The 24,860-nt window shown below is 43.1% G+C and overlaps 1 protein-coding gene across 1 annotated transcript in view; it reads right to left on the bottom strand.

The window, feature by feature from the left end:
- Positions 1 to 24,860, bottom strand: part of LOC138949317 (retrograde protein of 51 kDa-like) — a 50,785-nt gene that overhangs the window by 5,059 nt on the left and 20,866 nt on the right. The window contains exons 3-10 of the mRNA XM_070321106.1: positions 19,536 to 19,722; positions 18,730 to 18,825; positions 17,825 to 17,983; positions 16,687 to 16,812; positions 16,003 to 16,223; positions 14,284 to 14,369; positions 3,217 to 3,347; positions 1,911 to 2,015 (exon numbers count right to left, since the gene is read on the bottom strand). Coding sequence (XP_070177207.1) covers positions 1,911 to 2,015; positions 3,217 to 3,347; positions 14,284 to 14,369; positions 16,003 to 16,223; positions 16,687 to 16,812; positions 17,825 to 17,983; positions 18,730 to 18,825; positions 19,536 to 19,722 — 1,111 coding nt within the window. The remainder of the gene's footprint in view (positions 1 to 1,910; positions 2,016 to 3,216; positions 3,348 to 14,283; positions 14,370 to 16,002; positions 16,224 to 16,686; positions 16,813 to 17,824; positions 17,984 to 18,729; positions 18,826 to 19,535; positions 19,723 to 24,860) is intronic.

Genomic DNA, 24,860 nt, shown 5'->3' with positions numbered 1-24,860 from the left:
TCTCATCAATTTAAACAACATAAAGCGGTTTCATACACTATTTTCCCCAGAAAACTGAACTTCATACAGTAATTAACGTTGGAACACGGGGGCAAAAGTTCGTCTGCTAGTCCCATTTGACGAAAGAACATTTACTAAGCGATACTAACACATAAACAGAACACACAATATCTGCCTTTACCGCCACAGCAGAATAACAGCATATCTGTGTACTTGATTTTAGTCCAAAACAGGGAAACTGAAAAGAAGTGTTAACAGAATGGAATGATTTGCACGGAACTATACAACCGCGCATTAATCGATCGCCTGCGCAGGTTGACTGGTTGAGTGATTCGGATTCGATCAAACTTTCGCACAAAAACACCTGTTTTTTTGGAATAACTGAAGAAAGGAGGAATAAAGAGGTTACACACCTCGTCTCAGTGATTATTAAAAATAATGGTCTCAGTTCGCGGTCATGAAAAAGCTCGCTGAAGCTCGCATTTTTCATGATCCGCTAACTTCGACCATTATTTTTAATAATCACTGAGACTCGGCATGTAACCTCTACATAACTGCAGGTGGCTGCATGGTTACACCTAAACACGCATTTACGTGGGTGTCTCATCTGAAGTCGGAGTAACACCCGGGAACAGGCCCCTTATGGTTTCATCGTGAGGGCTTAAACATACATTATCTCTCTCTCAGATGCCCTCCTTCTTTGGGAAATAAACCTTAACTTCCAGAGATCTGTCAAGGGAGGCTTTTATTTAGAGTAAGAGAATCCTCCCACATACGATGCATCTGTCCAGAAGAGAACCATTTTAATTGCACACATGTATATAAACAAATTTAAAAAAAAAAAAAAAAAAAAAATGTATATATAGCTTGCTTCCGGTGTAGAGTGGTTGTTACTGAATGCATTTAGCAAATTGGCATAGGCTTCACTTACGAAATAAATGTCGCAAAAAGTTTCGAGTCTGTATAGTATAAGGGCGTAAAACAGCATCAATCATCGTCAGTCGTAGGGGTGTGTGTATTTGTGTGAACTCACAGTGAGGGAGAGTGCGCATTAACGATTCACGATTCCGCACATTTTCGTTTGAGCCAAGATGATGGAAAGCCACGACAGCACTTCCGTTGGTGCGTGTATGTGCATGTACTCACAATGACGGTGAGCGCACGTTTACGATTCACGATTCCGCAAGTTTTCGTTGGAGTCAAGATGATTATAAAGATAAACGATATCGATTAGTGAAGATTTAGTCGTCTCTTTTTGACCCTGTCTTTCGAAATGAAATTTCTGACATCAAAAGCCAAACAAAGCTCGAAAAGACGTCATAACCTGAATAATGGCGTGTCTGCATGTTTCCCGAAGAAGTGAACAGAATTTCAAGAACAAAGTTTGTCTCGGTGATCTCAACATATCAGCATTTACAAACATGTTCGTAAAGGGCAGACTATACCTGTGCAGTTTTAGCGGCACAGACGACGCACTGCATATTATTGATGCTGCGATAGGGATTATGACGAGTACTTGGCCTGTTTTCCTTACACGCAACGTGTAACGGGCTGGGATGATCTGCAGTGCGTCGTCTGTCCTGCTGAAGTTATATATGGGCAGAATATACCTGCGCACTTTCAGCGGCACAGACGACGCACGGCCTATTATGTATGCCGCGATAGGGATAAAGGACGCGTACTTGGTCTGTTTTCATTTCATGCAACGTGTAGCGGGCTGGGATAAGCTGCAGTGCGTCGTCGGTCCTGCTGAAGTTACATATTCATGTGAGCGGAGTCCCATAGGTGAGCGAGCGCCAGGCCTAAGGTCGCCGCCAGACTGCGCGTGTATCGGTATCGTATAACATTAAATGCCATGATAGCGATCGTCGTAGGGGTGCGTGTATGTGCGTGTGTATGTATGTACTCACACTGAGGGTCTGACCAGGGCGGAGCTCCCTATCACCAAGATCCACGGTAGCCAAGGGCGATTTGTTGACCTCCTTCACCAGCTTCCAGCCCTTCAGGCTCTGGGTCTGTCACGAGATAAGATAAGATAAGATAAGATAAGATAAGACAAGATAAGAAAAGAAAAGAAAATATAAGATAAGATAAGACGATGATTTCTTGTTGACTTCTTTCACTAGTTTTCAGCCCTTCAGCCTATTGATCTGTCACAAGATAAGATAAGATAGATAATATAAGATAAGATAAGATAAGATAGATAAGATAAGATAAGATAAGACAAGGCTTTCTTATTGACTTCTTTCACAAGCTTTCAGCCCTTCAGCCTATTTGTCTGTTTCAAGATAAGATAAGATAAGATAAGATAAGATAAGATAAGATAAGATAAGATAAGATAAGATAAGATAAGATAAGATAAGATAAGATAAGACGAGGCGTTCTGGTTGACTTCTTTCACTAGCTTTCAGCCCTTCAGCCTATTGGTCTGTCACAAGATAAGATAAGATAGATAAGATAAGATAAGATAAGATAAGATAAGACAAGGCTTTCTTATTGACTTCTTTCACAAGCTTTCAGCCCTTCAGCCTATTGGTCTGTTTCAAGATAAGATAAGATAAGATAAGATAAGATAAGATAAGATAAGATAAGATAAGACGAGGCGTTCTTGTTGACTTCTTTCATTAGCTTTCAGCCCTTCAGCCTATTGGTCTGTCACATGATAAAATAAGATAAGATAAGATAATATAAGATGAGGCGTTCTTGTTGACTTCTTTCACAATCTTTTAGCCCTTCAGCCTATTGGTCTGTCACAAGATAAGATAAGATAAGATAAGATAAGGCTTTCTTTTTAACTTACTTCACCAGCTTCCAGCCCTTCAGGCTATTGGTCTGTTGCGAGATAAGATAAAATGAGATGAGATGAGGTGAGATAGGATTTAAGAGATGAGATAAGATGAGATAAGATAAGACTATATCAGATGAGATTATAATATGGTATGATATGATAAGATATGATGAGATCAGATGAGATAAGACAAGATCAGAAGAAAGGAAGTTTTAAAGTAGATGACGATAGATGATGGATGGATGGATAGATGGATGGATGGATGGATGGATAGATAGATGGATGAATGGATGATCGGATGAATTGATAGATGGATTACTGGATGACTTGAAGGAAGGAAGGAAGGCAGGATGGAAGGATTGAAGGATTGAAGGATGGATGGATGGATGGATGGATGGATGGATGGATGTATGGCGTCATATTTTTACCTTCGCACGTGCACCGGAGCTGGTGTTCTCAATGGAGACGCATGCACCGGCTGGGTCCACACTTTGGAAGGCAATGGATCCTTTGCTAGATCGCTGAATGGTCGTTCTGGCGGTTGTGGATTGGCTCATATCTGCGAGAACAACCAATCAAAACCGTCATTTATTTTCAAACAAGACTGACGAGTTTTTCAAATGCCATTGTAATACAATTATAACTAAATATAATGGAACAGTAAATAAAAAAGTATTAAACAAATATTTAAAAAACATATACTATATATAATGGAACATTGCGGGGAAAAAAAAGGACCAAAACCAATGCAATGAATCGTTTTATCTTGGAGCAAATATGACATCTTGTCCAAACAAATGCTTCAGTCAGACGGCTTATACTTACGCAGTGGGGGGGAAAAAGCCACGAATTAATTTGACAAGTACGTACCACTTCTTGTAAATGAATGTACGTAAATACAAAAAAAAAAAAAAAAAAGCAAAACAAGCATAGAAGAAAGCAACGAATTTGACAAGAACCACTTCTGTAAACTTGGAGTTTGCATAGTATGTGTGTGTGTGTGTGTGTGTGTGTGTGTGTGTGTGTGTGTGTGTGTGTGTGTGTGTGTGTGTGTGTGTGTGTGTGTGTGTGTGTGTGTATCAGTGCGTATAACGTACATGTCAAAGTCAAGCACGAATGCCAGCCATAACTGGAGCCTCGTGTCAACATTTCACGGCTAAATCAAATACACGCTCTTGCCATTCTAAAGTCAATGGCATTGCAGTCTCGAGTTCTTTTTGTGTTCGTTTGTTTAACGACGATAACACTACAGATTCCCCCTTCATCGTTATCTACGTCACAGACTGCTATGGCTGAGATGGGGAGGGGGGGAGGGGGGTACAATGTACTTTTTTTTTAACCATCGACTACTCCTCTTTCTACATATAATTTATATGCATTTGTAAACAACGCGCAAGCTAATAAATAGACCACCCTGACAAAAGCCAGGAGGCCGAACTATTTTTTGAAAACGAGGTTTGTTTGGTTATTTTTGTCCTTGTTTGTTTGTGTTTGCTCTTTGAAGTTTCTTTTCGGGTTCTTTCCGTGTCAATTTTCTAGCAGAAATAATGTATACGTAACAACACATTCACGGATATTGCAACAAGGACCATCCCTTTAAAGGCTTGTCATGGGTTCAGGCAAACTCTTTAGGACTCTTCACGCGGATGTATATCGTCTGTGTTTTTTAACTAGGTTTTGGAAAACACTTGTTGTTGTGCATTGTGAAAGGAATCTCAAGCGTAAAAGCGTGTAATCCTACCATTAATGTTCACTGCAGTGACAATGACGAAGCGCAAGACTTGCAAAATGCAAGAAACTGCACTCGAAGCTGCTGTTGTGTGGGTTCTTATTCTCTCTCTGTGCTCAGTCCCTCCCACATACATTTTGAATACTTAACGCCATATACTTTAGAACATCCCCCCCCCAAAAAAAAAAAAATCAAAACCACACGTCTTTTTCCCTCGTTCTTCATGAAACACACCAGCACTTACGGTGCATTTACGCTTTTGTTCCGCTCATGTATACCAACCCTTCCATCCCCCCCCCCCCCTCCGCCTAACACACACACACGCACTTCTTTTGCAACTGTTAGCCTCCCACCCCCACCACCACTCCCATCCATTCCCGTACGTCCCTGTTTGTGGTCTTTTTGTCACGCACGCAATATTGCAATTTGTTTGAAGTAGGAGCTGCGCCCTTCTGGACTTAAAATAATTACTTTGATCGATCTCGCGAGAACAACGCGAAGTGTCCTGAGCTGCCGAGACCAAAGACTAATCGAGAGCACGTCGTGGCTTTTTGCATTCAGAGCGTTGATTATTTCACTGAGGGATGAATGGACCTAATATTATTGATATATATTCGCTTTCAATAAATGTAATATAGGGTTCAAAAAAAGAACGAAATCAACCGTGAAGGCATTCATGATATCAATACAAGAAACCACGTGAAGCATTCGTGATAGCAATTAATACTAGAAAATACCGTGTAGATGAAATTATATTTATTGATTCGTGCGCTTGTGGCACGGTTACATACCTATGTTAAAGCACCCACCACCGCCTCCTTATTCGATTTATTGTACCAGAAAGGGCTCGGTCCGTTTAAAACATGTTAATTACTTTCTGGTCCGTTCAATTATGTTAAGCACTCATCTATATCTCGAAGCGGCAGGGGATATTGTCGCAAATGAAAGGTTTGAAAAAGGACATTTATCATAAGGTTTGAGAGTTTTAAGCATATGTATTGCCACTTTAACAAACGGTGGAATGTGTAAGTCATTTTGAAGCTACATTTATCTTTCGGGCATCTGTTTCCTTGTTAGAGGCTTGAGAATGTGATTGGCTGACAGAGAAGGTAACAAACAAAAAAGCGCATGTCTACTGTGTGCCTGTGTGTCAGTCTCTCCGCACCCCCACCCCCCCTCCCCCTGCCTCATATTCTCTTGTATCCCTCCATCCCATTCCCCCCTTCCCCCATTCGCCCTCCCCCCTTACACCCCCGCCCCCTCCCGAAACACACCTACAAACATTGAAGTATTGCTGCAACGGATAACCTGAACAACGGCAAGAATCATAACCTTAATCCCTTCTTGTAATACGAATATCTATCTCCATGTCCTGTTGCCTAGACAAACAATGGGAAGGAGTAATCTACACATTTGTGAATGCACTAGCTTTATTCAGGTGGGGTCCATGTCGTTTTGATGTGACAGTTATAGGGTTTTATGATCAGTGTTACTAGCCTTTGTCTCACGTCGCTTCCCTTCCTTCTGATCAGTCCTCCTCTGCTTTTCTTGCTTCTCTCGTTCCTCTTCTTCCTCCTCTTCCTCCTCCTTTTCGTCCTCCTCCTCCAACTCAAAACCAATCTATCTCAGATGCACTCCTGCAAACTCCTCCACCTCCCCCCCCCCCCCCGAATATCTGAACGTGCATGCCCTCCTGCTTATGTCCTCCACTCCCTCACCCTACCATTCGCCTTCCTCTTCCTCCTCCAACCCCATCTATCTCATGTCCACACACGTGACCTGAAATGTTCCTCCCCGGCCCCCCTCCCCCCTCCCGCTCTCTCCTCCCACAAACCACCTGCACACCGTCGTATGTCCTCCGGCTCATTTCCTTAACGCTCCACAAAACCCTTCCAATAGTTTTTACCCATCCGTACCGTTGCATATCGTGACGTAAAATACAGGACATCTTCCCCCCCCCCCCCCCCCCCCCCCCGCCGCACCTTTACACCACGGCAATCGGTCTTCCACACTCGGTGTCTAACAACACATTCGCCCTCCTTGCCCCCCCCCCCCCCCTCCCATTCTCAGCACACAAACAAACTCACCCCACGAAGCTACAAAAAAGCAGCCCCCCCTCCCACACACACACACACTGTGTACCCCCAAAGACACCCAAACAGAGGACCCCTCTATCACCAAGTATTGAAATGAACATGATCTCTCGTTTTGCATTTTCTATTTGTTTTCTTATTCTAAAAAGATCTCCTCGTTCCCTCATTGTCAACGCGTGAGGTACAACAATGGTCCCATCCGTGAGCTATTCACTTGTTGACAAATCCCTTATCAAGACAGGACCCCCCCCCCCCCCCCTCCGGTTTGATCCCGACAAGTGGACACAAAACCCTAACATGTATACCCTCCCTTCCCTCTTCCACCCAACCATCCCAATCTCGCTTCGGCCCTCTCAATCTTCGATCCAATTCATCTCTGTATCGAGTGTCACCACCTCTGCGCTTCAACCCCCCCCCTCCCCCATCCCGCTTCTCCCAACTCTATCCCTCTGCCCAATGAACTTGTGTGTTCCTTTCCTTGCGACCCCTCTATCAACATGATTCTCTTACCCCCTTCCCTCCAGAAAGTCTCCCCCTCTCTCTTCCTTTTGTTTCCGTGCACGTAGCCCCCCCCCCTCTCCCCCTCCCTACCACCCGATCCAACGCTTTGGACACCACACCCGCGGCACCTCACCCACCCACTTAGGTGCAACGCAGTAACCCCCATCCATCCACCCCACACGCCCCTCCCTACCTCTCAAGGCTACAACCCCCCCCCCCCCTCTGCCCCCAATCCAACAGACTAATTTTTTCTCCTGTAAACACATAACTCCTCCCTCTAAAAATGCAGCTCTCTCCATCTCCCATCTCCACATCCCCATGTAGCAACTTATAACAGCCCCCCCCCCCCCCCTCCGATCCCACAGTGCCCCGCAATCCCCTCCCCAACAGTTAGTTTCCCCTTTCCACTTACCCCCCCCCCCCCCTCCCTTTGTTTCCAGTCATAGTGAGACACTAAGCAACTCGCTCCCCCCCCCTCTCCCCGTCCCCACCCGCCCTCCCACTCATTCTATTGTTTGTAGTCATTGGGAGACAATAAACAGACCCAATCCCCTCCTCCCCCCCCCCCTCCTCCTCCTCCTCTTCCTCCTCCTCCTCCAGTCCCCCACCCCATTCTACTTTTTGTTCTAGTAATTGAGAGACATCTCCCGCGCCCTAATCCTCCTCAGACCAACCCCCACCCCACCCCCTCTTTTTTTTCTAGTCATGGCGAGACAGTAAGAAGTTTTTTTGTGTGGACGTTGCTGTATTTCTCTGTCACGGCCATAATCCTTTTAACTGCCTGCTGTGGCAGGTTTGTGTGGAGTTTACACCTGTGACATGCGTCGTACCCCCCCCCCCCCCCTTCCCCATCTTCCTTTCCTCCGAATGTCTGTTATGTCCTGTCTCTGACTTCGCCCCCACCCCCTCCACCACTCCCCATGTTACCACCATCACAAGCTTCTGTTATTTGTTTTATTCAGTTGATTACCTTGATGGTTTGATCGATGGCAGCTAAAAGCTTGTCACTTAACATGGTGTCGTTATCGACAGCTTGATATAATTATGTCCACGTCCTACCCCTCTTCTCCTTTCACACCCCCCCCCCCCCCGCCCCCTTCCCCTCGCTGCTAAATCGACCACAGTTTTAACCCCTCCACCTCTCTCCTTCTTTATATGTTCATTCTAAATTTCCCTTGGCCCCCCCCCCCCCCCCCTTTCTCTCTCTCTATCTCTTCTCTTCGGCCCCACCCCCTTCCTGCTCTTCCCTCTCTCCTCCCCTTTAAACGCTTATAGTCTACGTTGCCCGCCCCCCCCCCCCCCCCTCTTTTTTTCCCTCTCCAGGGCTTTCAGTCTGATTGTGGCGTGCAAATGATCATGATTTATTCAACCTATCAAGTCATCCCCCCTCTATAGCCACCCCCCCCCCCCCGCCTCTCTCTATCTCCTCTCCTGTACACTTATAATATACATTTCTCTCCCCCTCTCCCTCCCCTTCCCTTCCTCTCTCTATTTCAGTTACAAGCCACCCCCCCCCCCCCCTCCCTCTGCATTGTCACGTACACACGTTTACTCTTCTGACCTGTCGTAAAATGTTTTACGGCTGTCGTTGTCAATGTACGGTGTGTGAAATCTACCCATTAACAAACGTTTGCCTTTCTTGTTTGTCACTGAATGTTGAACTGTTGTTCTCAATGGGCAATATTTGACAAGTTGAAATTGCAAACATACATTTTTTGTGTTTGCCCTTGAATGTTTTACTACCGTTGTTAATGTGCGTCCCTCAATGTTTAACTATTGCTGTCAATGTGCGAGTTGTGTAAAGTAGCCATTGCAAAAGTTTATTCTTCTTGTTTTTGCCGTTGCAAGTTTTACTCCCGTTGTCGCCCCTCAATGTTTAACTATTGTTGTCAATGTGCGATTTGTGAAACGTAGCCATTGAAAACGTGTATTCTTCTTGTCACTTGTTTGCCGTTAAAAGTTTTTCTGTCGGGGCCAATGTGAGATATGAGAAAAGTAACCTCTGTGTACTCTGGGGATATAAAAAAGATTGTTTGAAAATTCTCAACATGTATTTAGTTATACAGACGTGGGCACTGTCTGATTTGTTAGCCATTGGCAGGGCAGACGTAAAACGTAAATATCGCGTAGTTTCAGTACGTGTCAGAGTTGTTACATAAAACATTAAGTAGTATTTGATATAGTTGATTGTTTATGTTTGTCAATGCAGACACAAGACACAACTATCGCTTGAATTAAACAATTCTTTGAATGTTAAACAAATTGTCCTTCTTGGCACAAACAACCCAAAACAGCCTAAGTGTTTAGTAGACGTAAGTTCTAGAATACGTGTGTGTGTGTGTGTGTGTGTGTGTGTGTGTGTGTGTGTGTGTTTCTTTCTTGTGATTTCTACTCTGTGTGCAGTCGTGACTATTTGAAAGCAATACGGTGCAGCGAGAATGCTGTGATGGCGTACGGCGCTTTACGATCGTAGTACTCATAGAAAAGACATTTAAAACGGTTTTATAAAAGTCGCCCCATTCAATAACCTTCTCTCTTTATGACTCACGAATGTTTACCGCTCCTTTCAATCGCTATACAAAAAGGAATATCGCTTATTCAGCGCAGTTTGTTTGAACGACCCCCAATTGGAGACACTGCGCTGTTTGAAGGTTTGTGTTTCCATATCAAAGTTAAGTCAATGACTCGCTCTTTCAGTGCCAATGTTTATTTCTAAAAGCGTTTAAGAAAATTCGATTTTAAGTACACACATCGTCTTTTCACTGCGACTTATATTTAACTTCTCTTGAATTCAAATGCTTTATGTAGATTCAATCCGTCAACGTCGGCCGCGAAAGACACGGCTAACAGAGAACTATTTTTCACCGCGGGGGGAGTAAAAGCAATCGACGATGTGTGAAAAGGAGAGGTAAGCAACACGCCAAGTCAACTCCTACGCACCCACGCAACGGTGCATAGTTTTAAGTGTCGCGTCTCGCGGGGTCATTGCAGGTCATTTACTGATATCGCACAGTAAGAGGGTAATATTGCATTATATCTACTCCCTTCCCACCACTGCATGAGGGGTATACCGACTTATATCGCACCCTTCCCTATCTGGCGCCGGTCGCGTCATTGGAAGGAGTGGGTGGTTGACAAACATGGATAAGTCAGCGCTTCTTGGTGCTCGCATAAGGGGGCGTTGTGTATCTCTTTTATCTGCCGCACGCATTTTTTGGAGAGGGGAGGGGGGGGGATGATTTATTATATCCACACTACATTATTTGTCAGGGCTATAATCTTTTACTTTCGTTTCCTTTTCGGGACACGATTTGCAGCCGTAGTTTCGTATAGAAATGTTCGCAGCAAGCGAAGCCAGCTGCGAGGTTATAGCTCTGTCTCTTAACTTGGTGTCTGGAGCGAGTAGGAGAGTGAGCGGGTGGTGCGACCTTGGCTGGCCAAGGGGACCGAATCGATTATGTCTGGAGCATTTTGTCTGGGTTCTGCAAATGCTACGTGGGTATCGTGACTAGTGTCTGGCACCTTATCTTTGATTGACAAAGTTAGTGTAAGAAAAGTTGCACTATTTTACTCTGTTTTTGTTGTTGTTGTTGTTGTTGTTGTTGTTGTGTCCTGGTTCTTGTTTAATGAATGTCAACCGATTACAGTGTTTGTATGTCCTGTTCCGTTTTATTCCCTGTACCTTTCGTTTTTTTCTTATGTGTTTATTCTGCCTTTTTTTTCTACGGCAATACAGAATTTTTGCATTTAATTTGCTCTCTCTTTTTTACTACAGCAATAGGAGTGGTTGCATTCAACATTTTCATGAGCTGAGCCGTGAAAAAGAGAAGATCCTTGAGGAAATGTTAAGTGGGTGTCTGCCGCTATAATGTCAAGGTGACCTCATGCATTGTGAGTCAGTATCGGTTAAAGGTGAAACATGTTTTGAAGTGAATGCAATGGGAAGACTTGTGAACGACAATTGTTTTATTTACATGTGAGTTATTGTACTCCTCTGTCAGTGGCTGTTTGAAATGTCGTGAGATTTGATCAAGTGCAATATGACACACTAACACACACGCATGTAAACACACACCGTACACACTCACAAACACACGCACACATGGTGCAACTACAAGCACTGGGGCGAAAGTGGGGAGAAAACAACACAGAGAGTATTGTTGAGTCATTCATCCGTCACTTTTTTTTGTTGGCTTGTTTACCACTCTGAGATGCGTTTCACGGTCCAATGATTCTGCTTTTTATAGTTGAACCATTTATAAAAGATGTCGACTCTTTCGATATTTCTATCTGTGCTGGCTTGTTTTCCATTCGCAGATGCATTTAACGTTTCACCGATACTGGTTTTTTTTTCTCTTTTTGTTCAAATTCACGAAAGACTTATACTTTGTTAAGATTTGCTTCATCTTTTGGCTTATGTTCAAATTTAGTAGTTTTTTGTTATATTCAAAAAGAGGCTTACACTACCATTTGGCGTCTTTTTGTGCGTCTTTTGTATAACATACTCGGAGATTTTGGGTTGCAATCTTATTTTCCTCTATTGCCATTCCTCCCTCTGACCCCAACCCCCAACCACGACCTAACTCTCTCGAGCATAACTTAGCAATGTCAACAGTAGAATATGTATACGTATTCTCTATTTTTCTGTACATTTGTTCAATGTGTTGTTACATTATTGTGTCTACTGATCTAAATGAGAAGGGGGAAAAAGTACATTAATTACTGTTTTCACTTTGAGATTGCAAAAGTAAATTCAACGTGCCATTAATGGTTAAACGAATAATGCATGTATCTATACAATCTGAGTATGCAAAACAGGAGGATCGAGGGGAAAAAAGGAAATTAGACCATAGAAACAATGGCAATTGTTCAACAAATTCTCTAAAAGTCAAGCACCAAAAAGAAGAGCCCCCAAGATGCATCAGAAAGGAAAATATGTTTCCTAGAGTTATTGGCTTATCCATAGATAAAACGGTGTATATTTCTTACAATTACCCCTGTATCCATGAGAAAACAGTGCACGTCTTTGTCAATTAGTTGCTTATATCCCTAGATACAACCGGGTACGTTTCTGAACACTTACATGCATATTTAAGGATGAAAGCCGCTTGCTCATTTCAATGCTTGTTTATTCTCTCAGGTGCCAGGAGAATGGCTCCGAATAATTGTCACTTACTCTATTGCACGACATGCACTTAGACTTAGAGCGCTTACTTCCCCTGTGTTATCATAACTTATACATGTATCCAAAGATAAAGTAATGTTCTGCGTTACCAGGTAACACAAAATACGCTACAATTAAAGCTATACGTAATGACAGAATATTGAGTTATATTAATAACCGAAACGTCCCATCACCAGATTCAGAACGAAATAATGAAAATAGCGATGCTGCAGTCTCAAACTAGCAAACTAGCCCTTTCACTCATTAAACCAGAGATAGGGGAAGACAAAAAGGGAAGAAGAAACCAAAAGGGGGTAAAGTGCACAATACAAATACCAGGTGGGGTAAAAATAGCTATGTGCACACAGACTTATTACGGACAGCAGGACAAGAACATTGTGTACGTACGTTTTATCACTTTTTATTCAAAGTAAAAGATTTAAGGGAATAAAAAGAAGCATAGAACCGAAAGATAAAATGAAACAAAAAGTTGACATGTGTTCACGTAAAACCTGTTTCTACTACTTATAGAGCAAAGGTTCGTACCACTAAAACAACGCAATGTGTCGCCTCAAAGCTCCTCGCGAACAGCTCTACCGTAGGAGAGAAAACAAAATTGAGAAAAAGCCTCAAAAATAGCAAAAATGTGGAAATATATAGGGGAAGAATCTTGTTCGCGCGCGATCTCTCTCTCTTTTTCACTCCGACACGCAGAGTCTAAGTTGAAACAAGGAATGTGTGGTATAAACGTTGATCTTTAACCTGTGAAAGCGTTGCGGCAGTAGTACTTACAGTAACAAGCATGTATTACGAAGAACATGTAAGATATAGGCAATACGAGTAAAAGCCTGTCAACAGTGTATTGCGGAAACGAATGAAAACGAGTCCTCTAACACATTAAAGCACAGTGCATGAACGGTACAACCATGCATCTTTGAAAATGAGAGGAGTTTTTGCATGGTAAACTCCTCGTAAAAATAATATGTTTTAGCAAAATGCATAATCGATGTAACTTCATTATGTTATAATGGCCACATTTTTGCCTACATGAAAGCATTGAGTAGTAACAAAGTCGCTCCCTCTAAAGGGAGGTAAAACCAAAAGGCAGTCCACCGGAAGCATGTGGTCTGGTTAGCCAATACTTCAGATAGCAGTTTGGTCGAACCGAGACTGGTAAAATATATGTTTAAGGTCGTATCACACAGACCACTCTAGCGAGACCGAGAGAGCTGTTGCACGTGCAAGCTCCGAACGAGACACAACCTTTAAGAGTCATATTATTACTAAGATCACAGCCATGAAAATGGAACGTCTGGTCCATGAAAGTGTAAACAGTTTACAAATCGGAAAACAATGACAAAACAAAAAAACCTTTAACAAGGCAGAAGCGTTTTGAGAGACTCGAGGGCTTTAGTGATAATAATATAGAACTTTGAATGCACAACATAAAAACATAGCACATTCCAGTTTGCATTTGCGCGACGGGAAACGACACACATAGTCTCAGCAACATTTGTTCTTCAGGTCAAGCAAAGAAGCACGTTTACAAATGAAACATATATCAAATTACAGCAGCCTCCATTTGTCTCGAGAACACAAGCAAAAAAAGAGACAGGAAAGTGAGAACCATTCGCTGCTGTCTAACTACGCATGACAGGAAGAATGCAATGACAGTTCCGGTGATTACGTCCCACTAAAGCACAAACAAAGAGCACCCTCTGACAGGCAGTCACTATACAATCATCTACTTTTTCTTTGTTGCTTTGGTCTCGTGAGACAAAGAAAAAAAGTTCTCCAAGCGCGAAACAGTTCCGAAATTTCGTTTTCCTTCTTTTTCTTTCATTTCTTTCACTTTCGATTTCGATTCTTGCGCCACTGACACAAAAAAGGAAGGAAGGAAGGTAGACGGGGCTGGCTGTTTTCATGATAGTGAGGCTGCGCATGCGCACAGCTGGTCTCGGCCCGCCACTTCCGCTATCGGAGGACGCTGATTAGGTATCATACTAACTGGATTGGCCGATGATTCCGGAAAGATTGGCTGCTCCACGTCCCTGGCTTCCGATGGTCTGCTCCACCAGTTGCCTGAGTCCGACCCTGTAGGGGAGGGGGAAGGCAGCGTTAGTGGGTGGAGAAACCACGTACATGTGATGAGGACGATATTAATTTATATCACCCTTGTGACACTGTTATATCACTCCAGCGACACCATTATATCACCCCTGGTGACACTATTATATCACCCTAGTGACACCATTCACATCACACCTGGGACACCATTATATCATCCTAGGGAAAAAATGATATCTCCCTTGTGACACCATTAGATCACCCCCAGTGAATCCATTATATCACCCCTTGTGACACCATTGTATCACCCCTTGGAAACCACTGTATCACCCCCGTATACACAGCTCTACAAAATACTATATAGATTAGGTCTGTTTTCCGTGAGGTGAACGAAAGTGTGCATCACCCTTGTAAAACTATCATATCACCCTTGGGTCACCATTATATCACCCTAGTGACACCATTATATCACCCCTTGGGACTCTATTATATCACCCTAGTGACACCATTACATCACCCCTGGGGCATTATTATATCATCCTAGCTAGTGACACCATTATATCACCCCTGGGACACCTATATCAGGCCAGTGACACCATTATATCACCCTATAGTGACACCATTATATCAGGCCAGTGACACCATTATATCACCCTATAGTGACACCATTATATCACCCCTGGGACACCATGGTATCACCCCTGGGACACTATCATATCACCCCTGGGACACCATTATATCACCCTAGTGATACCATTATACTCGGATCATCCCTTGTGACATCATTACATCACCCCTGGGCCACCATTATATCACCCTAGTGACACCATTATATCACCCTAGTGACACCATTATATCAGCCTAGTAACACCATCATATCACTCCTTGGAAGCTACTGAATCACCCCGGTACACAAAGCTCTATCACATAGTATATAGACACACATGACGAGGACTATATTCCGTGAGGTGGATATAATTGTGTATTACCCCCGTACACAATGCTTTAAACAATGGGAATGCACACTCTTAAGAAGTGATGACGACAGAATGATGTGAGCTGAATAAATTATGTATGTCACCCACCTGACACCACTATTTAACCCCAGGACACAATGCAATATGAAGTGTTATTGGTGAAACTAGGTACTGGTGATGAGGATACTATTATATGATGTAGATATAATTGTGTATCACCCCTTTGACACCACCATATCACCCCCAGACACAATGATTAGCTAATGCAATTAATGCAACAACAAAATCATTATGAAAACAATCCTTGATCAAATCACAGATCACGTGTCGCAAGAAAATAAAAAATGTAAAACATATAAATAAAAACAATTAAAAACACAATCAGGGGCGAATTTTCTATCAGAACCACAACCATCATGAAACCCACACACATTCCCCAAAGCACAACAAAATCAATCAAGAAATCAATAGACAAATAAATAAATAGATACAATAAATAAATACATACATGAATACATAAATACAAAGATAAATAAATAAATAAATAATCTAATTAATACAGACATACATAAACAAATAAACAATCAAACAAACAAACAAACAAACAAGCAACCAACAACAAAACACAAACAACACAACAATCAAAACATAAAGCTCAAAATATATTCCAAAAACATTCTCACCTGTTCTCTTCTCCCTCCAGAAGCTTCTTGTAGCAGGCGATTTCCAGCTCCAAGCTCATCTTGGCGTCGATGAGCTCCGAGAGCTGCTGCATCAGAGCTTCGATCTGCTGCTGCAGCTCCGACAGCTTCCTGGAGCTCTCTGTGCGCTCTCTCTCCAGCTCCAGCTGAAGCTCGTTGAGCTGCGCGTGGAAGTTGTCACGCTCGGCCTTGATGGAAGCCAGCTGCAATGGTGGAAGAAGAGAGAAGGTTAAAGTTCCTGTTTGTGAAATTCTGGGTTTTGAGTGGTGGAAGGAAGGAGAAAGAGTGCAGACGAGAATTTTTTATATTTTTAAATATTTTTTTTATTAAAACGGACAGAGATTTGTTCGTGAGGGAACAAGAACAGAAAAGGGAGAGCATAATGAAAAGTTGTTGCCCTTTCCAGTCAACATTGGTAGACAAGTCTGAGAACGACAAAAAACTGTCAAATTGGTATCATTGCTGTTAATGAGGAGTGTGTTTTTCTATCACATAGTCCGATGCAAGTACGTGAGTTAATTTATTCTTTTGTCACTGTACCTGTTGCGGAAATTTCATTGTGTTGAATGTTTTAATAAGGGAGATGGGGTGGGAAGGAGGATTCAATTGTATATTCCTACATTCCCTTTATTCATTTATTTTTGTGAGAAAAAAAAATGCACTGACCATGCTCTCGAGCTCAGCGATGCGTGATGACCGCTCAGACAGCTGGTCGCGGAGACGCTTGATCTCACCCTTAGCGTGCTCAGACTCCATGCTGTCGCGCACGTTGCCGGAACGCAGCTGGTTCATCTGCAGCAAACAACAACAATCGATCAGTCAGTGGGCCAGTAAGTAACTTGGTCGGTTGAGACTTTCAGTTATAGTCATTCCTTCAGTTAGTTTGACAGTGTTTGCACCAATACATGTATAGGCCAATTGGACTTAACACAACGTAAAAAAAAAAGTCAGTTTGTCAGCCAGTCAAAAAGTTAGTGTTACAGTCCGTTCATTATTCAGTTAGGTTTTCAGTCAGTAAATCATTGTTAATTTGTCAGTCAGTCAGTCAGTAAATCATTGTTAGTTTGTCAGTCAGTCAGTCAGTATAAATCATTGTTAGTTTGTCAGCCAGTCAGTCAGTAAATCATTGTTAGTTTGTCAGTCAGTCAGTCAGTAAATCATTGATAGTTTGTCAGCCAGTCAGTCAGTCAGTCAGTTTGTTTTTCAATCAGTCAATAAGTTAGTCTTTGATTCAGTCAATTAATCAGTTAATCAGAAAGCCAATCTAATCAGTCAGTAATTAAATTGGTTTGTGAGTCTATCAGTAAGTCAATCATTTAATTAGTTTGTCAGTCAGTCAATCAGTCAGCTAATCAGTTAGCCAACCTGTCAGTAAGTCAGTAAGTCGGTGAGTCTAGTCAATCATTCAGTTAGTTTGTCAATCAGGCAGATAATCGATTACTCAGTCTGTAAGTCGATCAGCAAATCAGTTAATACATTGGCCTGTCAGTCAATGAATAAAAAAGAATTAAACAAAACTGCATGCTACAGGAACGTTTACTGGTCACCGATCTTCGACCCAGCAGTCTTTTAAGTGGGCATACAGACAATCGCACACTTATAATACAGAAAATAAACTTATCTCGATCTTCGACCCAGCGGTCTTTTAAGTGGACATACAGACAATCGCACACTTATAATACAGAAAATAAACTTATCTGACAAATTGACCAGAAGCTCGTTGGAATCCATAAATGAATACACGAGCAAGGGGGATAATCATCAAACTGTGGAGAAATAAAACCGAGTGAATTGTCTCCCTTACCTGTGCAGCATACTTGCTCTCCACGTCGATGGACATAGCGTCCAATCGCTCGTCGTACATGTTCTGCATCTCGGCGATGGCGTGGCGCAGCTCGCCCTTGAAGTACGCCTCCATGTCCACGCCCTTCACGGTGATTGGCTCCTGCTGCATCAGCTGCAGCTGTAAACACACAAGCAAACGCATGTGTGAACGCACTGACGAACACATGTATAACTGAAGGTGATCAAAGGTGATGGTTTTAAATTTGTTTTAGAAGAAGAGAAAGCTTGGAAAAGACACGGAAACAGGGCCGAAACGTGCGGACAGCCAGACTGACAGACATACAGACAGACGACAAACAGGCCGGCCATGAGACAGATAAAAAGATACTATAACAGTTCAAAACACATGAACTGATCAAAAAGACAGTCGATAAATTGTTCAAGGGACATAACCACAAATTTGTCAACCTTTCACTATAACTGGTTTACCTCCCTTGTACACATTCCAGTACGATGCGGTAGTGCAGCAGTTATGTCCCTTGAATGCGAAACTATGACGGGACCTCAGAGAGATAACAGACAAATCGACCGAGAACTAAAGAAATGCATCCCAAGAAGTAAGTAGAACACTTGTCAGGTATATTTTTTATCCCTTCTGAGCGAAAAGAATGAAGAGATCTAAAACCACATTCCACCCCGGGCTTTAATTCACATCCCACTTGCAAATTCATCCTGCTGCAAAAATAAGCATATTATCACCCCAACCCTCTGTTCTTTAACTTCGCAAATCGTCCCTCCAATCCTTCGATTCTGGATAGTCACATCAGTTGTATAGGGACGACAACAACAAAACAAAAAAACACCCAGCCGGCAAACCTCTACGTTTAACTCATCTTCCAAAAACAACAAGCAATATCCACCAACCTTGTCGAGGATATCCTGCAAGAACTCGCACTCCTCTGTCTTGGTCTGGGCCAGCACTTCCTGTTCGATGTGAGCTGCTGTCTCATTGTCCAGGTCCTGTGGAAGTCAAGAACACAGTGAAAATAAATGCAGAGAATAGCAACAACAACAACAACAACAACAACAACAACAACAACAACAACAACAAAACCAAAACAAAATAAGAAAGGATTATTGGAACGTTTAAACACAGGAGAAATCTAAACGTTGAGACGATTTTTTTAGTAATAAATACAAGTACAATGGATAGGATGAATTGTGCTAATTTTATGTATTTATCAATGTATTCATGTGTGAAGTGATTAATTATTCCTGTACGTATTTATGAATGTGTTCCATTAATACTTTTATTCATTCATTCATTCATTCGTCTATTCATTAGTCCATCCATCCATTTATTCACTTATCTACCTATTAATTTGTTCCGTGTACACTTTATCGTTATCATGCCCGTATTCTTTTTCATGTATTTGCATATTAACTTTACTTCTCATCTGTGTACTTTTTGATTCATTGTTTTTTATCAGCATCAACGGCAACAGCAAACTCATGTATAATTGTATACATTACATTGTATAAGAAAGTTTAGCACTCACAAAAATAAACAAAAACAGGACAAAACAAACACAAACAAATACAGCGACCAACCAGACATACATAATAACATTTCATGCACTTCTTCCACAACCTTTACACAAAGTCAAACACACGGACGAACACACTCCCAAACAAAGACCAAAAAAAAACACACCAACAAACACACTTACGGAACGCAGACGCTGGTTCTCATCCTTGAACTTCTGCAGGAGAGCCCTCAGTTTGGCAACCTCGTCCTCAAGAGATCCACAGCGCATGCGCAGGGTGGTTACCTCCCCTTCGTACTCTCCGACCTGAGAGTTGAGGGTGTCAATCTTCTTGACGTAGTCCTTGGCGTTATTGTCGTACTGAGCGATGCTGCAAGCACACAGAGTAAATCGGGGTGGTTAGTATATGTTTATTGCTTATTTGATACATTCAAACAACACTCAATTGCATCAGTGAGCCATATGTGATATTTGAATTGGATTCGTAGTCAAGCACTTTATTATATCCGCTGGTCTTTTCCAGCATAACAAAGCAGAAACAAAGAAACACATTTTTTGTCTTAGTTTACGTTTACACAAACAACAAAGCTAGAGAGGTAGTATACTTCGTGTCAACAACTCTAGGTTTGTGTGTGTGTTCTTTTTCCTTTATTTTTTTATTTTAATGTTATGCATTTATTCAATTTTAGTGTGTGCTGCCTTTGATCTATTTTCATACACACACACACAAACAAGTCTGTATTACCTCTTACATTCAGCGCATTAGTCTTAGTTGCTTTCGGTTGCTTTCAGAATAATCTAGTTGAAACAACTTATCCACGCCTGAAAACAAGCAATACAACTTTTCTGAAACGGCGAACTACACTACCAACACAACGCTACTAACATGGCGAACTACTAGAAATAACAAGCTACCAAAATGGCAGCGGGGTTGAAAAATAGGGTGCCGTTTTGTTACGGGTACCGAGCATGACGGCTTTTTCGTATGTGGGTGGAATAAACGGGGTGGAAGAGATGTTTGTATTACTGTGTGTAGGGGGGGGGGGGGGGGGTTGTAAGGGGTTGTAAGGGGTACGTAAATCGGTGTACTAGGTCGTGAAACGAGGATCGACACCTCTTTAAGGTGAACGTCCAAGTTCGTTAAGCGGTTGGAATAACATGACCAAGGGACTTAGGTCTGAAGTTTGTTTGTTTGTTTGCTTAGTAGTAAAACAAAACAAAAAAGTGAAAAGTAGATTGTCAGCGAAGATAATAAAAAAAATATCTCGTGTGTGGTGTTTGAAACCCCCGATTTAGCCCCCCCCCCCCCCCTTTAAGACCTTTCTTCTCCAGATTTTTTGTTTTTAACATCTTATAATCTACCTCCATTTATAAGCACCCCCTCCCTTTAAAACTTGATTTGTCCAGATTTGAGGAGGCCTTAGTAAAGGGGGGATTTCACTGTACACTCCAACTCATAACACGATGAATTCTTCTTCTGCGTTCGTGGGCTGAAACTCCCATGTACACTCGTGTTTTTACACGAGTGGAATTTTACGTGTATGACCGTTTTTACCCCGCCATTTAGGCAGCCACACGCCGCTTTCGGAGGAAGCATGCTGGGTATTTTCGTGTTTCCATAACCCACCGAACTCTGACATGGATTACAGGATCTTTTCCGTGCGCACTTGGTCTTGTGGTTGCGTGTACACACGAAGGGGGATAAGTCACTAGCAGGTCTGCACACAAGTTGACCTGGGAGATCGGAAAAATCTCCACTCTTAACCCACCAGGCGGCCGCGGCCGGGATTCGAACCCTCGACCTTCCGATTATGAGGCCGACGTCTTACCACCCCGCCACAGCGCCCGTCACACGATGAATGAGAGCGAGAGTGACCTTGCCGAGGGCAGACAGACACGTCACGGCATTTTAATCCATAGTGTCACCTGCAGCACCCCCCTCCCTCTCTCTCTCTCGCTCTCTCTCCCTCTCTCTCTCTCTCTATCTCTCTGTCCCTCTCTCTCTCTCTCTCTGTCCCTCTCTCTCTCTCTCTCTTTCTCTCTCTCTCAGTCTCTCTTTCTCTCAGTCTCTCTCTCTCTCTCTCTCTCTCTTTCTCTCTCTCTATCTCTCTGTCCCCGTCGCAATATAACCTTGAATGGTTGAAAACGACGTTAAACACCAAATAAAGAAAGAAAGAATCTCTCTGTCCCTCTCTCTCTCTCTCTCTCTCTCTCTCTCTCTCTCTCTCTCTCTCTCTCTCTCTCTCTCTCCCTCTCTCTCTCTGTCCCTCTCCCTCTCCCTCTCTCTGTCTCTCTCCCAAGCTCTTAAAAAAAAGGTTTCGACAAGAACAAGAAACTACGGACCTACTCTTCCACTGTACACACTGAAGACTTGTGTAGGATCAAGATCAGGCAGATAGAGTGCTCATGGCAAACAGAACTGACCCTGGCACCGGATTAAAACATTACTGTACATCGAAACATAGACGTGACACGAGTCCTTTGGTGTGTTTGTCGTGCTCCTATACTGATAAAAGTCAAGCACAAGTGCGTGTGGGCTAAACACAACTAACCCTGCTACCGGATTAAAACAGTACTTGGCCAAAAACGCAGACTTGACACAATCCCCAGTGTGTATTTGTTCGTGCTTCAAAAGTCACGACCGGGCTTTGGTCAGTGCAAACTTTGAAGTGACCTTTTGTCGTGGACGCATTAACAGAGCCAAATTGAGAAAACTCCTGCGGTGTCAGTATTGGGACATCCTTTTATTCTTCAACACGTGGTTGTAGCTTTTGAAATAGCCCCAGTGATTTTGTCGGTTGTGTCAGTTAAATACGCTGAGTCATGTATCTATTATGAATCACACGCCGGTTAGATATCTGTTCTGTTTTATGTGAGAGTGTTTGTGTCGTTGTATTTTATTTTTTTTTTCTTCTAGTTTCGTATACATTTTGATTGCATTGATGAGGAATTTCATTTTTTTTCAGAGCATGATGGCTTGTGAGAGGACATTTGTGCGTGTCGTTTACGCTGCTGCGTCTATTTTGACAAAACAAGCACCAAAACAGGCACAAATAACGGCGGTCCGTAGCTTTGCATATATATGTTTTGATTGCATATACATGCTTCAGATGTCTTTGCTTCAGAGTAGGCTAGATTGGTTTTCTCTGAGAGGACAATATTGCGTGTCGCTTACGCCATTCGCAATGTTGTGTGTCGCTTACGCCATTCGCAATATTACGTGTCACTTACGCCATTCGCAATAGGCCTATTACGTGTCGCTTACGCCATTCGCAATATCTATCTATTGTTACAAAACAAGCACCAAAACCCGCAACTATAACAGTGACCCAAATACTTCCTTAAACGCATCGACCAGCATCTGCTCTAAGTCTTGTTCCAGACACTGATAAACCTCCACGTCAGTCTGCGTGATCGAATAGCCTGTCTCTTACACCACCCCCTCCCCGGCCTTCCTGCAAGTCTGGCACTGTTCCAGATGACAGGGTAGCATCGCCCTTGGGATTGTTCTGGGTCTATCAGACAGTAATGTGTGTATGGAGAGGGTGGGTGGGGGAGATGGTCGGGAGGCAGATGGGGTAGATTACTGTTACTGTATTTTGTGGGGGCGTTTTAGATTGAGTGTCGCAACAGCTCAGCATTGTGTATGCCTTGACACTTGGAGTTCTTAGACAGTCGAGTTGGGTTTTTGATCTGAGTTGAATTCGGGCTCCTAGACCTAATGACAATGTGGTCATACAGACGAAATCCGAGAAAAAAACCCTCTGTCGGGCAGGGTTGTGGAATAGTGAATACCCTTTATTTTAGTGAGACGAAACAATCAACGGTTCAGTCACTAGCGAGGCGTGTGTCTGAAACACGTGTGGATTGTTTGTCTCGGCTAAAAGCAAGGCTATTCACTCTTTCACAAACCATACAAACCCGGCAGAAATATTTCCGCAATTCGTACATTCTTTGACTCGAACAGAAAAACACAGTGTTGGATTTGCCTAAGTTATCTCCGAACATCATCTATTCCGCGATCCACACTTTACGAACCCACGCGCACTTCTTCTTAACTACTATCGACAACATCCTCTAAAGGACCACCAACATAGGACGAAGAGTGTGTCAACAATTCAAATAGGCGGGAAATTAACACTAACCTAAACTCCAACGAACCAGAAATGAACCAGAAATGGGGGGGGGGGGGGGGGGGGGGAGGGAGGTCTTAATTTTTTTCTTAACTCCAACGAACCAGAAATGAACCAGAGATGAGGGGGGTGGTGGGGGGGGAGGGGGTGGGGGATGGGGTCCTATCTTATGTCTAGGCAGGTTGACAAGAAGGCCTCATTTTCATAAGTGACATATACCGATGACCGAAGCGCCCTGCTGTCGGTCACGGTTGAACGACTCTATGAATATTCCCCGTACCTAATCAGTCATTGCTGGGCCTTATTATGCGGCGATTTGAAGGAGACGCCTGACGACCAAGCAAGATGATTATAATATGTTCATGAAACTAAAACTTAGCAAGTTTGAGGACACAAAAACAGAATTAGGGCAACGATTACAGTGGGATCCGCCAAACCTAGATGTTTTTTGTCTGTATGCAAATGAATACGGTCTGATTGTTTATCTGTCTCTGTCTCTGTCTCTGTATCTCTGTCTCTCTCTGTCTCTCTCTGTCTCTCTGTCTCTGTCTCTGTCTCTTTCTCTTACACACACACACACACACACACACACACACGCACACACACACACGCACACACACACCCCACGGGGGCCCGGTAGCTCAGTTGGTAGAGCACTGGACTTGTGATCGGAAGGTCGCAGGTTCGAATTCGGGCCGGGACGGACACGGGTCAACTTTATGTGCAGACCCAGAGACGGAAGCCATGTCCCACCCCCGTGTCATCACAATGGCACGTAAAAGACCTTGGTCATTCTGCCATAAGTGCAGGTGGCTGAATACACCTAAACACGCAGACACCTGGGTAGCGCGACTCCGTTGCTGCTAGCTTTCCACTGGGAGGAAGCGACCCGAATTTCCCAGCGATGGGACAATAAAGTAATGAACATGAACATGAACACACACACACCCCCCCACACACACATACACATTCCATCGCACATTTGTTTCAAGTCAAGTCACTATAACTGTTGCTATTCATACTGTCACGTAGCTCCTCTACAGATTGAGAACACGACATGACTGTCACCCAGGACTCGACAGCCACAAACCCACCGGGTTATGAGTTCGGGGGAGAAAGCAGGAGGGGGGGGGGAGGAGGGAGGGACACAACAAAGGGGGTTGGGGTGGGCGTGGGGATGACATACGATGGTCTACAAGACAGCAGATTGGATAAGAAAGTCCTTGTGTGTCAAAACTGTCAGCATAATGTTATACCGTACAGCGGAAACCCCTCTTAAGACCGCTTAAAATAAGAGGAAAGCATGTCTTTACAATTGAGGAATTCTTAAAATGGGGGCATATTTACACATTGCATAAACAGAAATCTGAAAAAA

The sequence above is a fragment of the Littorina saxatilis genome, linkage group LG15 (assembly GCF_037325665.1).
Source record: "Littorina saxatilis isolate snail1 linkage group LG15, US_GU_Lsax_2.0, whole genome shotgun sequence".
NCBI lineage: Eukaryota > Metazoa > Mollusca > Gastropoda > Littorinimorpha > Littorinidae > Littorina > Littorina saxatilis.
This window is presented reverse-complemented; position numbering and strand designations above follow the sequence as displayed.